The sequence below is a fragment of the Papio anubis genome, chromosome 8 (genome assembly GCF_008728515.1).
Source record: "Papio anubis isolate 15944 chromosome 8, Panubis1.0, whole genome shotgun sequence".
In the NCBI taxonomy this organism is placed as follows: domain Eukaryota; kingdom Metazoa; phylum Chordata; class Mammalia; order Primates; family Cercopithecidae; genus Papio; species Papio anubis.
In genome coordinates, this window is record NC_044983.1 from 28604823 (window position 1) to 28619182 (window position 14360).

At 44.0% G+C, this 14360-nt stretch overlaps 1 protein-coding gene across 8 annotated transcripts in view; it reads left to right on the forward strand.

The window, feature by feature from the left end:
• Nucleotides 1-1047: 1047 nt before the first annotated feature.
• RBPMS (RNA binding protein, mRNA processing factor) overlaps nucleotides 1048-14360 on the forward strand; it is a 189703-nt gene continuing 176390 nt past the window's right edge. For 4 of the 8 annotated variants that reach the window (XM_017961912.2, XM_017961916.2, XM_017961915.2 and 1 more), the window contains exons 1-2: nucleotides 1048-1809; nucleotides 7152-7220. In XM_017961912.2, coding sequence (XP_017817401.1) covers nucleotides 1744-1809; nucleotides 7152-7220 — 135 coding nt within the window. In that variant the 5' untranslated portion in view covers nucleotides 1048-1743. The remainder of the gene's footprint in view (nucleotides 1810-7151; nucleotides 7221-14360) is intronic. The other 4 variants (XM_017961914.2, XM_017961917.3, XM_017961911.2 and 1 more) reach the window with 1 other exon arrangement.

Sequence of the window (14360 nt, forward strand, 5' to 3'; positions counted from 1 at the left end):
AAAACAAAAACAACAACAAAAAAAACCCAGAAGCTTAAACGATCGAGTATTGGAAAAGCTTTCTGAGGCCCGGGAAAAATGGAAGTTTCCTTAATAATAATGTTAGCTTCCATGTATTGTAAACCTAAACGAAGCAAGAATGAATACTAGGTGCTGTACATAGTTCTATCAACCTACAATCTCGAAAACGCTAGGAGACACATTCAGCTGCTCCCATTTAACGGATGAGGAAACAAGTACGCAATCCTGAAGTTGGTGCAAAGCCCAGGCCCCCTTCTTCAAGCGTGCTTTCAGCCTCTGAAATTCCTCCGTGTGGACCCCGAGCTCTGCCTGCAATGAGGAATATTCACTTTGCCAACAAATATTTATTGAGTGCCTACTATACACCCGTTAGCTCGTTTAAATAGCCGTGGGATTAAAAAGATAAATAGGGTAAGTTTGTGGTTTTTTCTTCCAGGAAGGAGCTTTCTGAAGGGTGAGGGAGAGGCCAGGTAAACAATCCCAGAACAGTCGGGTGAGAGTTGGGAGAGGAGTCGGGGGCCGCGGGACGCCCAGGAAGCGAAGCGGGGAAGGCTCCGGGCGCGTCGCAGGACCCGCGCTGGAGATGGGTTTGAAGCCCTGTCCTGAAAAAGCCGGCCCGGAGGGGACTGTCCCCGGTGTCCCTCGAGTTTTCATCCTGTCATTCAAGCAGCAGGGGAAGAACCGGGTCTGGCTCGGGAAGGGTGGGCTTAGGGCCAGGGGTGCAAATCCCTTGGTAAAAGCCGGCAAACAAAAGTCGCACACATCCCAGCTCCCGGTCCTGGCCCCGGCGGGGCAGGGTCCCCGAAGTCCCGGGGCGCGCAGACGCCGGGGCCCCCGGGGGCCGAGGGAACGGCAGGACCCGACCTCCCCTGCCCTCGGCCTCCAGGGCCCTCGCCCTCCGACCAGCCGCCGAGTCGGGGGCTGGGGTCGCCGCTTCCGCCCGCGGCCCGCGGCCCCTCCCCGGCGCGCGCCATCCGGCCGCCGGCCCCTCCTCCCGCGGGGGGCTCCGTCCCGCGCCCTGTCCCTCCGGGCTGCAGCCGGCAGCCCACGTCCAGGGAGGGCGGAGGGAGGAGGAGAGGCGGAGGAAGGAGGAGAGGAGAGGGGAGAGGGGAGGGAGGAAGACGAGAGAAAGGGAGCTGCTTCCATCCCGGACTTCCCAGAGCCTGCCTGGAGCGCGCACTCAGCGGCTCTCCGGTCCCAGCGTCCCAGCCGCCGCCCGCGCCTCTCCGCCCCGCTCCTCCTCCTCTTCCTCCTCCTCCTCTTCCTCCTCCTCCTCCTCCTCTCTAGGCACCCCCGTCCCCTCCTTCCAGCGGCTGCAGCCCCCAGCCCCAACTCTCTGCGCTTACTCCTGGGACGCGCGTCCTCGCCCCATCCTTTGCTTCCTTCCTTCCTTCTTCCTTACTCCCCTGGCTCCCGCCCTCCCTATCCAGGTCGCCCTCCCGGGGCCCGATTGTCTTGGTGCCCCGCTCTCGGCCCGCGCCCTGCCCCGTCTCTCCCTCGTACTTCCTGAGTCGCCCGCCGCTGCCGTCGCAGTCTCGCCGCGGGAGCCCCAGCCCGAGCCCGAGCCCGACAGCCACTGCCCCGGCTCCAGCTCCAGCCCCGCAGCCCGCGGCGCCCGCCCGAGGGAGCCCCGGCGCCCGGGGAAGGCTACAGTGGGCGAGCGCGCCCTCGCCCAGCCCCGCGCCCCAGCCCTGCCCGGCCCGGCGAGGAAGGACCGGGAAGATGAACAACGGCGGCAAAGCCGAGAAGGAGAACACCCCGAGCGAGGCCAACCTTCAGGAGGAGGAGGTACTGGGCGGCTCGGTGCAGTGGCGGGGGCGATCCGGGACCCAGTGCGGACGGCCGGCGGGGCGCGGGCGCGGGCCCGGGGCGCGGCGGTGGAAGGTTTAGGCATGGCCCGTGTCCCGGACGCAGCCCCGCAGTGTGGCCCGGGGAGGGTGGATCTCGGGAAAGTGTGTTTTTGTGTCCACGCGCGTCTGCGGGCCCCAAATTGCGTAACTGTAAGGACTTTTCGGAGACTTTTGTAAGTATAATGCTCAGCTTTGTTTGCCCGGGATTTAAAAAGTGGAACCGAGAGCTGACTCCTGGGTGACCTCAGATGATCGGGACTCGGAGGGTCAGGACTTAGGGCTGGGGCTGGAAATTGTGTGTGGATTCAGGGTAGCGGGGGGGCAGTTTAAGGAAGAAACTCGGGGAAAAGTTTTCATTAAAAGATACCTCTGTTCCCTGCCCCCTCCCTTTCCGTGTTAAAAGTTCTTGGTGAAATATCTTTCTAGCCGAGGGTTTTTGGATTAATAGATAACTCATCAGCCACATTCTTCTCTGCTGAGTCAAAGACCCCGAACCTGGGCGGTGAACGCTTGCGAATTTAGGGCCGTGCAGATGAGGGGAGCAGAATAAGAGGGTTAAAAACGCAGCAATTCACCAAATGCTCATCGAGGATACTTTTGTAGGACTTTGACTTCTGAGCACGCATTTTAGGTGGTGCGTCCTCACGATGAAAGTTTTGTGACTGCGGAGCGTTCCTTCGGTGGAAACAAAATTGAGTAGATGTGGTCAGAAGGGGAGTCGGACTCAGGAACAAACGTTTCAGAATTCAGTAGTAGGATATTTGTGGTATCCTACCAAATGACTGTTTCTGCAGGTACATTATCTGGAGTCCAAGAAATTACTTCTGGCGTACTTTTTAATATCACACACAGTTGAGTTCTTAACATTCTAGAGGGAACTTGAGAGTGTGGGCAGCTGCAGGAAAGTGCATGTCTCAATATGACCCGAAAAGATTCACACAGGTATTGCATCCTGATATAGGTGAACACAGAAGGTAAACGGATTCTAAAGCGTTAGGATGTTGAGATCATTGTTGAGACACTGTTGTGTACAAACTTCAATTCTGATAGTGAAACCAAAATTGCAGAGGAATTCATTAATACATACAAGTCCTCTGCACATTGTCCACTTGGAAAATGGGAACTATTTAGGTGGAGAAGGTAGAGGAGCGAGACTATGCCAAACAGTGCAAAATAGGAGATTTTACTCTCTTACCCAGTTGTATGGTAGTGAAAACCTAGATGAGTTGCAGTCAGTCAAAAATTGCTTTCTCACCCGAGGACATTTTCTATTTTATTATAAAAGACTATTTGAAGAGTTGTTTACATGCATGTTTTCTAATTACAAGTGTAGGAATGCTACTGGCGTTTCTTTTTTCAAAGCAATGGAGAGTTGAATGGTATGTTCTGACTTTTTTTCTTGAACTTTACTGGCTGCTTTGCTATTTATTTTCCCTACCACTTAAAAAAATTTAAAAATAATGCTTTTTTAAATTTGCTTTTTTAGGAATTACTATAGTTAACTAATTCACTTACCATATCAAAATAATTATCGCTTCAGAAATCTTCCTATTTCAGCTAAATGTGCAATCTGTTTGCTTCTCAGGGTTAGGATATTATATCAAACCATCTTTCTTTATTCAGTTGAGAAAACTTTTTTTTTTTCCTTTTGGTAGGTAGCAAAAGAGGTTCAATGTCCTAAAAATCATACCCACTTAAAATTAAGTATAGAAAAGGCACATTTTTCCGCTTGACCCATCTTAACAGCTGCCAGGACCGAGGGATTGCCTGCCCTGTTCCTGGACGCTCCTCTGTCCTTGCGAGGTTGTGTGTAATAATTGCTGTATAATCGCGGACCATTGCAGTATGGTTGCTGCCTCTTGTCCTGTTACCTGACAGTGTTCTTTTTCAGGTAGGAATGGCATGTGGCTCTAGAAAGTATTGATATTTTTAGCAAAACACTTGTTATATAAAAAATAAGGGGACTGGTAGGAAGATTTCAGAACCCAAGTTGTCCAAGAGATGTCGTGACAAAACAGATAAGACTGTGAAGAGAGGGGGGTTTATAATGTCAGAAATTCAGGAAAAGAAACTAAGGTGGCCTGAATGATCCGGGTAATTTTGCCTTAATTTCCTATTTTTGGTTTATATTTTGTTCTTGAAAAACTCTTACCTTCTTTTTTGTTTTTTTTCTTTCTAACCCTGAAAGCCACAATTAAAATAAATAGGGTATTTGGTAAGTGCCATTAATGAGCCCGGCATTACACAAAACCACTACATTGACCCTTTCCCTGCCCACCCATCGCATCAGCAACTTGCTCTTAAACACATTTAAAAACCTTGGCAGTGGACTCCGGTAAACAGAACACACACATACAACATATATATATATATATATATATATACACACATAATGACAAGAGAGGAAAAATGTGTTTTGTTGTAATTTCTGGTGGCCATTGAACTGACATGGAAAAATGAGTCCAATCGTCATTAAGGGAAAATAGTTTATTTCACAGATCATGAGGGTGGTTTCGGCTTTCTCCACATTGTAGAATCCAAGTTTGTTTTTTTCTGTTTCTAGTTTTGAAATGAATTCCTTTTATCAACTAGTGTATTTTAGCGCTTTTGAGAGTTTCTAATGCTTACCCTGAAATAATTGTGCTGAAATGCCTCTTTGGTTCTAATTGTATAGAATGAACAGTTCAGGATCTAGGAGAATTTTTGCAGCTTTTTAAGGTTGGACGTTTTTGAGAACTTGGGCAGAACATGTATTAATACTTCTACTTTAGATAGCATTGAAAACTTTGAGGAAAAATAATTTTAGGATTTGGCTAGCCAGTTGTGTAAGACAGATGATACATTTAGCTTTCTGGTTTTTAATGTATTATTACATTAAATACGTGTATAATACACGTAAAATGTATTATGCATGTGTGTCCCCTAAGCAAGTTGTCCTGTAAAGACTAATCAGTTGTCAAAATCTCAGATTTACAAGGTTTGTTTATATATGTTTAGAGTATCATACCGTTTCTTATATTTTACAATTGATAAAATGATTCCTAGAATTTCTCTAATTTTGCAATCAGACTTTATAAAAATTAATATATAAGTAATAGATCCATAATTGTCTTGGCTAATCAGTTATAATTTGAGTTTAAAGTATTTTCAAATATATGAAGACCTTTTCTGTCTTATAGCTAGAAGTAACTTATTTGTTGGTCACTGAATTTTCAAAATAGAAATTTAGATTAAATATGTGATTTGGTTTTTATTTCTACTTTTATGCATGTCATTGAGTACTTTTCAGGCCGATTATAAAACATCTTTAAAAGGCCTTTTATTATATTGAAGCTCTGGTGTTAATTTCTCCTTAAATTGCTTTGAATTGACTTGTACTTATAGTAAAACTAAAGAAGCAAAAAACATGGAAGTGTTGGAATATTGATCAAAAAGATGTGCAGAAATCATATAAAGTCAGTTCTTCAGAGGTTAATACAAACCTTTACTTTGCATTCCTTCTTTTAAAGTGTTTACTAATTTTGCCAAAATATTGGGGTTGTAAAGAAAATTGTTTCTTACAGTTGCTACAGAGAGGGTAGTGTCAGTATCAGGCAACCTCAAATTTTCATTGAGCATTAAAGTCAGTCTACATTATGACTTCAGGAAGGTACAGAATGGTTTTATACAATTTAACCAAGATTGGGGATCTCTGTTATTCCGAGTCCAATAGTCCAATTCAATGCAATAAACATGTATTTCAGTTGTAGAATAGGATTTGGTGACAACTGATGCTCCATGACCCCTGCCAGTACGGCATGCACTTTTGAGTTATTTTTTCAGTAGCGGTTTAAACATTTCCCTGATAAACCCTTGTGTGCGTCTGCAGGCTTCTTCGTTGCCAGTGGCGTTTAGTTTTCAGATGGGTAGTTTAGAAGGGATAGAAGTTCTTTTCTGGAGATGCTTTCATATGATTTTTGTAGGTTCATATTAATTTTTGCTTTACAGATGAAAGTGTTCAGTGCTGGTGATAAGGCAATAAAGTGGGTACTTTTGTGCAGAGCAGTGGTGATATAAATTAGTGCGGCTTTTCAGAAAGGACTGACACTGTCAAAATGTGTTCAGGCCCTTTGAGTTAGTACTTTTATTTTTAGAAATTTACCCTAAGGAAACAGTATCAAAGATTTATATATAGGAATGATTTTTGCAGAGTGACTTATGACAGTGACAATTCGGAGACACTCTGTATCTAACATACAGAAATTGCTAACGAAATCATTGTGTAATTCCAGAAGGGGGAATATTATGCAGCCACTAAAGGTTCCGTTTTTAAAGAGAAAAACACATGGGTTATAAAATATGTATTATATATAAATACATATTTGTTATGTATTATACATATGTAGTTACATACTATTTTCTGTGTTCTGGAGGTCAGAAACCTGAAGTCAAGGTGTTGGCAGGGCCACCATGCTCTCTAAAGGCTGGAGAGGAGAACCTGTCCTTACCTCTGAGCTTCAGTGACTCCAGACATTCTGAAGACTATATTTGTATTCTCATGTTGTAATATTAAATGAAAAGAACTGATTTTAAAGTTTTATACTGTGTGATGCCAGTTCTCCAATAAATATATATTCATAAAACCAAACATTAATAAAATGTATCTGATAGATTACAGGTCATTGCTATTTACTTTCTGATGCTTTTCAGTGTTTAAGTTTTCTAAAATGACCGTGTGAACAAAAAGAATGAAATGTTTTTGCTTTGAGGGTTTCCTTGAAATTGTGATATTCACAAAACCAAGGTTGGTCACGTTTAGTTTTGCTCACAAGCCTAGTGGCGAGAATCAGGCCTGCCTTGTTCCTCAGACATAGTGTTCCTTACTACTATTAGTATTTCTCTTACTCATTGCCTTATCCTGATTATGTTAGTGATCTTCAGCTGCTCTGCTGTTGTGATGCTCTTCCAGAGTCCATCCTTACACTACACTGCTGGGCCCTCCAATGCCACGAATCCTTCAGTGCTACTTGGTACTCCACAAAGTCAAGTGCGCACATGGCTTTTGGGATTGCCCTCACCTACCTGTATACTGTGATCCCTTTGCTTCAGCCTCGGTCGTCTTCTTCTGTTTTCTTAATCTAGTCTGAGCTGCTTTCAAGCCAGGATTCAAGTTTTTCAGCCTACATTTTTGCAAGATCCCCCTTGCCTGAATGTCCCATCTCATAGAGATGATTTTTCTTTAGAATTTCAGTAAATTACATTCTGTTATGCCCATTTAACTCCTGGTTATTATTTTTTCAGGTATTTGTTTTGTATGGGTCTATGCCATTTTACAGTATTCGCAATGTTCAACACCTACCCCGGCACCAGGTAAATCCCCTCTGTACACATCCACACTTACATATATACACATATATGAATCTTTGTAAATGTATATGAAATAGCCTTATCGGTGAGGTTGGTGATTATGAGTTTGTATAGGTAATCTATTAAGAAGCAGCCACTCGTTTAATGTTGAGGATCCCTTCTGCACTCTGCACTGGGAGTTAGAGAAGGCGTGGATGGATCGGCTGGAAAATTACTTCCATCCCTTTGTCATCAGAAGCCTCCATTTGCCAGCACAGGTGAGCCTGCCTGGTCCATCAGATAGCCACTGTCAGTGTGGGACTGCTTGTCCCAAGGTGCATTTGAATTTTCACCATTAGAATTTGGTTTCTGCTGTGGAATTCCATTTGACCTTTTGGATGAGGGCTTCTAGAAACCTTGGTTAGATGGAAGAGCACGGAGCTCCCTGTGTTCCCAAACAAGCCTGCTCTGTGTGACAGCCACTTTGGAATGTTTGTGTTCAGTTTCATTTGGCACCTTAGTGTCTGCCTGGGGGTAGGGGAAAGGGAATGCAAATGTTCCTCTTGAACAGTGCTTGCTTTGGTCAAAGAAAAAAACTTAGGAAGGAATGAGGAGAATGAACCTTAATAGCTGGTGCAGAAGTGGCTGCATAGCTCAGTGGGCTTGAGGCCATCTGGGACCAGGTATTTAAAATGGATGCTATGTTGGTATGAAGGTGTCAATTCCATGCCACTGGTGGGGATGAGCTTACTTGTCATATGGGGATAACTCCTTGCACTCACATTCTTATCTTTAAAAGTGTACCAGGAGATTATTTTAAACAATTTTAATGCCCTGTATTGTGTCTGTTTGGGGGTGGAGGTGGGAGGTCCTTGATAGTATCTGAAACGTGAAGCTGAGTAAAGGGGATATGTTTGTGGTATCAGAAGAAAGCTGCCTGGCTTGTCAGTGTTGCCGATAGCAGGAAAAAGGAAATACTGAAATCTTTAGCCTGCAGAATGGTCAGAAATCTTTTTATCTTTTCACTAAATAAATAATTATCGCCTTTTATTGGGTATTTACTATGTGCCAAGCACTCTTCATGTATTATCTTATTTCAGCCTCACAACAAGCTGATGAAGGGATGATGATGATTGTGTTCCTTTGATGGGGAAGTGGCTGAAGCAGTGAAAAGCTATGGAGCCAGGGTCTTCATGTGCAGATTCTAGGGATGCCAAGATCTGAGGGAGGCAGTTCCTGTCTGAAAGTGGCTCACAGTTTAATGGTGATGCCTCTGTGTAAGCAAACAGGTGGATAAACAAGCACGGGATTCAAGTAGAGGTAGTTGTTTGAGTTGAGCACGGCCAACCCTGCAAGGGAAGGGATGGAGCTGTGTCATAGAAAGCTTTAAAGAAGTTTGAAGAGTCTCTTCTTTAAAGATGACATATGAGCTAAACCTCAGTTAAGATTCTAACTGATGAGAAAAGGATTCAGACAGTGGGGAAGAGATGGACTAGGCAAGAAATTCGCTCTGTGAATGAACACAGGCTTCAAAAGACCCTTTTGGGGGAAGAGCAAGCAAGGCATGGCAGGAGAGAAGAAGGGGAGGGAAGAAGGGGGAGGGGGCATTGGCCCACAGTGGGTAGAGGAGCTGCCTCTGCACTAGGGAATTGGACTCTGTCCTCTGATGGGGCACCGGGGTGGATGTGCCCCAGAAGGCAGCATTCTAGGATGTCCCAATGGGCAGGGGGATGCGGCGAATTTTGGAAAAGTTGTTGAGAACCATTCTTGCAGTGAGGTTTCTGCTTCAAGAGCCCTGGTCTCAAAAGTGAGGCAGCAGCCTGGCCATGACAGCTGAGGCAGAGATGCCAGGTGTTCGGGGCCTTGATAACTGTCAGATGTGCGGGAGAGAAAGCAAGGAGACAGCCTGGCAGCCTCTGGGTTTCTCCTTCGGGTGACTAGCTAAGTGGCAGTAGTATTTGTAGGAATAGAAAATAGAGATGGGGAAAGGGTAAGAAAAGAAGGTACCTAAGAGATGAAGATGTTATTGAGTCTGGGGTGCAAAGGAGAGGTCTGATCTTGAAATGCAATTTTCAGAACAATTCAAGAACATGGAGCTGATAATTGAAAATGTGCATACTGGGAGTGAGTACCCAGAAAATGGAATTCATACTTTTTAGGAAACCTTGTGAGGGTTAGCAAGGAAAGAGATACAAAATTTAGTGAAAATTTGGAGTAATGTTAAAAAGTGTTTGAGAAAGGGAGAGAATTGAAAATAATCAGGAAAAATGGGGAAACTTAAAAAAATTAATTTAGGAACATAAAAATGTATTACATATAATCTGCCTGTTTCTGAAGGGTTTGGTATACTTAGCCATTGGAAAGCCTGAAGGGGAGCTTAGAAAAATCTGGTATATGGTATTTCTCATATGCTTTTTTTTGCTTTGATCAAAACTCAGGAATCTGTTTATCTCTCAAACTTGCCATTAATTCCCAGGCTTTTACTTCTCCAACTCTTCATTTGCCAACCCTGCACCTAAAAGGAAAGATCAAGCTACCATAAAATCTGGAGAGGCGTGAGTTTTTTTTACAGGATAACATTTCTAAGTTGCTTTTATCTTTTTTGACTTTATTGGGGAAAAAGAAGAGTAGGATGAGCTTTTGGTCAGCAGCCCAAAGACATCTAATCTGTGGGTCATATTTTCATTTTCTTCTTTTTTTTCTTTTGAGATGGAGTCGAGTGCAGTGGTGCCATCTCAATGCAATCTCTGCTACCTGGATTCAAGCAATTCTCCTGCCTTAGCCTCCTGAGTAGCTGGGACTACAGGCACGCACCACCACACCTAGCTAATTTTTGTATTTTTAGTAGAGACGGGGATTTCACCATGTTGGTCAGGTTGGTCTCAAACTCTTGACCTCAGGTGATCCACCCGCCTTGGCCTCCCAAAGTACTAGGATTACAGGCATGAGACATCATGCCCGGCCATATTTTCATTTTATTCAATTTATACTTTAAAAATTTGCTGCCTTTTTTAGCCCAGCTAAGTGTCAGCTCAAAGTAGTCCAGGAACTTAAAAAGAAAACAACTTGCATTTGTGTTTCTCTTAGGTTTTAACTCTGCTGCACCTATTATGGTGCATGTTGTGTAAATGCTAAAGAGAAAAAGGAAATGGCAGTAATAAATGCCAATCGCACCAGGAAGATGGATTCAAATTCCAGGTTGTAATACAGTATTGTTAACACAAATTTAAAATGCAAAGGGAATGTTTAGGCAGTTCCATTGTGTCAGCCTTTAGGATTTTGCAAAGGTATGAGATATCTGAGAATCTCCAAAATGAGGTCTGGCTCACCAACCTCTGCAAATAAGTTATAGGACAACTTTACTTTTAATTAAGTTTTATTTCTCATGACTTGATTTTTTTGTGACGTTCCTCTGAATTTCCCAGATCCTCGTGTCACTGGGGTAGATAGGCTGGCAGTGGCCAACGTTGTTCTAAGAGAAATCCTAAAGACTACCCATTTTTTTTTTCTTGAATCCACAGGATCCTGTTTTGTGAAAATTCCTCTTACGCCCACCTATAGGATAGACAGTGGAGGCCCCCCCGGGAGAAAGTGTACACAGAAAGTGCTATCTAATTACAGAAGCAGCAGAATTTCCTTTGTACTCAGAGGGGAAGTGCTACAAAAGTGTAATTACTTTACCCAGCATGTGTGATTTACGGGACTTAAAATGTGTGAGTTTCCAAAGAGGCATCTGTTTTTAAATACAGTATCCCTCCCAGCCAGGCAGGATGTGTTTGGGGAGGTGGGAGTGAGGACATGCACTTCCGTCCTGTGCCTGCTGCAGGATGCCTGGTGACGGGACTGAAACCGCTGGTACTTGCTGCCCCTCAGGGTCTTGCTTATCTGAGTAGAAGGAAGAAAATCAGCAAAAGGCTGGAATCTAGTCAGCTACTCCCAGACCGATCATCCACTGCTTTCCTCTTACCTTCCCACACTGAAATCTTTTTCCAGGACCTCCAAGACTTTTCCCAGTAATAAGTAAAATAATTATTAGAGTGAACCCTGAGACCATTCTTAACATTTCTTTTTCTTTTCTTTTCTTTTCTTTTCTTTTTTTTTTTTTACCTGTTTTTATTTGAGATGGAGTCTTGTGGTGTTGCCCAGGCTGGTCTTAAACTCCTGGGTTCAAGCGATCCTCCTGCCTCGGCCTCCCAAAGTGCTGGGATTACAGAGGAGACCATTTTTGTTGCGCAAATTTCCTTGTCAGTCTTCTCCTAATATGCATAAGAAAATCAGTGGGATCACTGATCTTGAAGATCAGGTGCAGTGACTGGGCCGGGTGGCTCACACTTAGCACTTCATGAGGCTAGCGCTTTAGGAGGCTGAGGCAGGCAGATCAGTTGAGCCCAGGAGTTCGAGACCAGCCGGGACAACACGGCAAAACCCCGTCTCTGCAAAAAAGTTAGCCAGGCATGGTGGCGTGTGCCTGTAGTCCCAGCTACTTAGGAGGCTGAAGTGGGAGGATTCCCTGAGCTTGGGGAGGTCGGGGCTGCTGTGAGCCATGATCGCATCACTGCACTCCAGCTTGGACAAAGTAAGACTCAGTTTCCAAAAAAAAAAAAAAAAAAAAAAAAAAGACCAGGTGCATATCCAGATGTAATCAAACCTGTAAAAACACTTAACGGATTTTGCATATTAACGGATGGATTAAACATTTATGGAGCTGGTGTCTAGTCTGCTTTTAACATTGCTCTTTGACAAACCATGTGAAGTGTTGCCATCCCATGTTTTGGGATAAGAAAGCTGAGGCTCTGAGAGATTAAGTAATTGGTCTGAGGTTTTACAGCTGGTGGATAGGAGCTTAAAATTCTCCAGTGGCATATGAGGTTCATGTGATCTGGGCCCTGCTGGTTTCTCTGACCTCATCTGCCAAGAATCACAGCCTCATTCATTATGCTCCAGCTGCCTGGGCTTTCGCTAGGTGTCTCCAACTTGCCAAACTTGTTCCTGCCTCAGGGCCTTTGTGCAAGCCATTCTGTGTGCCCGGAAAGCCCTACACTCAGACTTACCAGCCTCATCCTTGCCATTCATTTAGATCTCAATTCAGATGTCACCCCAGAGAGACCTTTGACCTCCAAGTTTAAAGCAGGCCTATATTCCCAACCCTTTTATTTTCCAAATAGTACTTCTTACCTCCTGACATTGCCTTATATGCTTATTGTACTTTCCTGGTACCCTTGGAATGTACCTCCCTGGCAGCAGAGACTTGCCTGCCTTGTTTAACACTGTGCAAACCTCAGGTGCCTAGGACGATGCCCAGAACTGTCCAATACGTTTTTTTGTGTGTGTGAATTGACTAGAATGTAAATCTGCTTGACAAAGACCGAAGCCTGTCTGATACACTGTGTCATCATAAACCTTTTTCAGCAGTTTTCAGATTAAACTTTGTATTTCTGCCTTGAAGATGATCATTTCTGGTCCCCATCCCCACTTTATTACAAACAAAACCACAGTTGTCATCTCGCATCCTTTAAGCTAAGTGTTGTTCAGAAGGTAAGTGATAAAGCCCTTGTAGGGGAATGCAGCAGTTTTTCACACATAAACGAATCCTTCCTTTTGTCCTTTTAGAATGGGAAACCTATTACAAATTCCACAGAACCAGGAGAGGGATGTGGGTCTGGTGTATAGGGAATGCGAAAGCACAAGTAGGGCAAGGTGAATTTGATTCCTGTTTTCCAGATGTGACTGTTAGCTTGTTAGGGTTACTGTTAATAACCCAGGTGGAATTGATTTGGAGATAGACTTACCACTTGTGATCCTGTGATTGGGTCTAGCCTCCAGCTCAATATACCTTCCTCAATTTGCCTACAAGAGGAAAAAGATCTGAAGCTCAGCATAATGCTGGCTTTAGCCGGAAGAATCCAGCCTTTAAGCCATCTCTATGTGTAGCCATGAAGGACCTAATCTGCCTTGTGAGCCTTTATGGGGCCACCTCACAGCCACAATTTATGCCCACGTGTGTCAGCTTCACAGACTCAGGAGCTGTTTCTATTCATTGTAAAGCAGACCAGATGACATTTCAGGATGAAAGAAATAGAAGTCGTCATTACATAGGGCATCAGGCTAACAAGTCACCTGTTAGTTGAGCAGACTAGTTAGTGCACTGATGAAAATGCAGACCATTGGATTATCCTCATTTATAGCATTTATGTCACACTTGACCTTCAACAAACTTGGTTAACTTTACCATCATCCGTTACCTGATAGTCTTAGAACCAATAGTATATAAATCCTTATAGAAGTTAGTTCTTGACCAGTCAATTCATGAGTATTCTTTTTTCTCTCTCATTATCTCATCTTTGATTCTGAGGGATCTAGGACAAGCCACTGAAGCTGCTTGTCTTTGACAAGTCATTTTAATCTGTTACCTTAACTAAAAGGTAGGGATTGTATGTATAGACAACGCCTGTTGTGCATTAAAAGAACCGTAAATCTCATTTTTCCACTTTCATTCTGCTTTCCATTTCCCCATTGTGATGCAGAAAGCTGCCGTGGCATGCCAAGACACATCCAGGGTGGGCTGTTTGGGGGGAATGGTTTTAATTTTAAGCCTTTTAAGTGAAAACCCTTAGACCTTGCCTCTGTTTTGTTAAATTACGATTCTAACAAAATAAGCCAAAATGAGTGAAGCACTAGACTTTGGAAACTCTTTCCTGTATATTTGAAAAGATCTTCTTGAGACTGCTTTCCTTACCTGAAGTTGTTTTGTTTTTTCCTAAGCAAATGAGTGCGTCTCCTTGAGAACTGGGTGGGAGTCTCTGGGTGTGAGAGAACGGCAGGAAATGACCCTTTCTAAACAAAAGGACTCTTTAAGGCCTATCCTGAGTCTTTGTGTTTTGAGGAGGGGTTATGCAGAAAACCAGAGCTAGGAAATGAATCTCTGCATTAGCCATTCGAATGGGGGAAGGGAGAATGGAGAACATTGTCTCCCTGCACGCCCTCCCAAGTATCTAATACCAGGGGACACGTACTGTGAGATCCAAAGAAGTGCAAAAAAGACCCTGTGAGCCGAGGTAGTTCTTCAGGAGTGCGTGGCTTCAAGTCCCCTATAGGAAAGAAAGAACCAGGTTGGGCAGAATGATACCCAATGTGATGTTCTGGGTATCAGCTTTAACCTGGGCT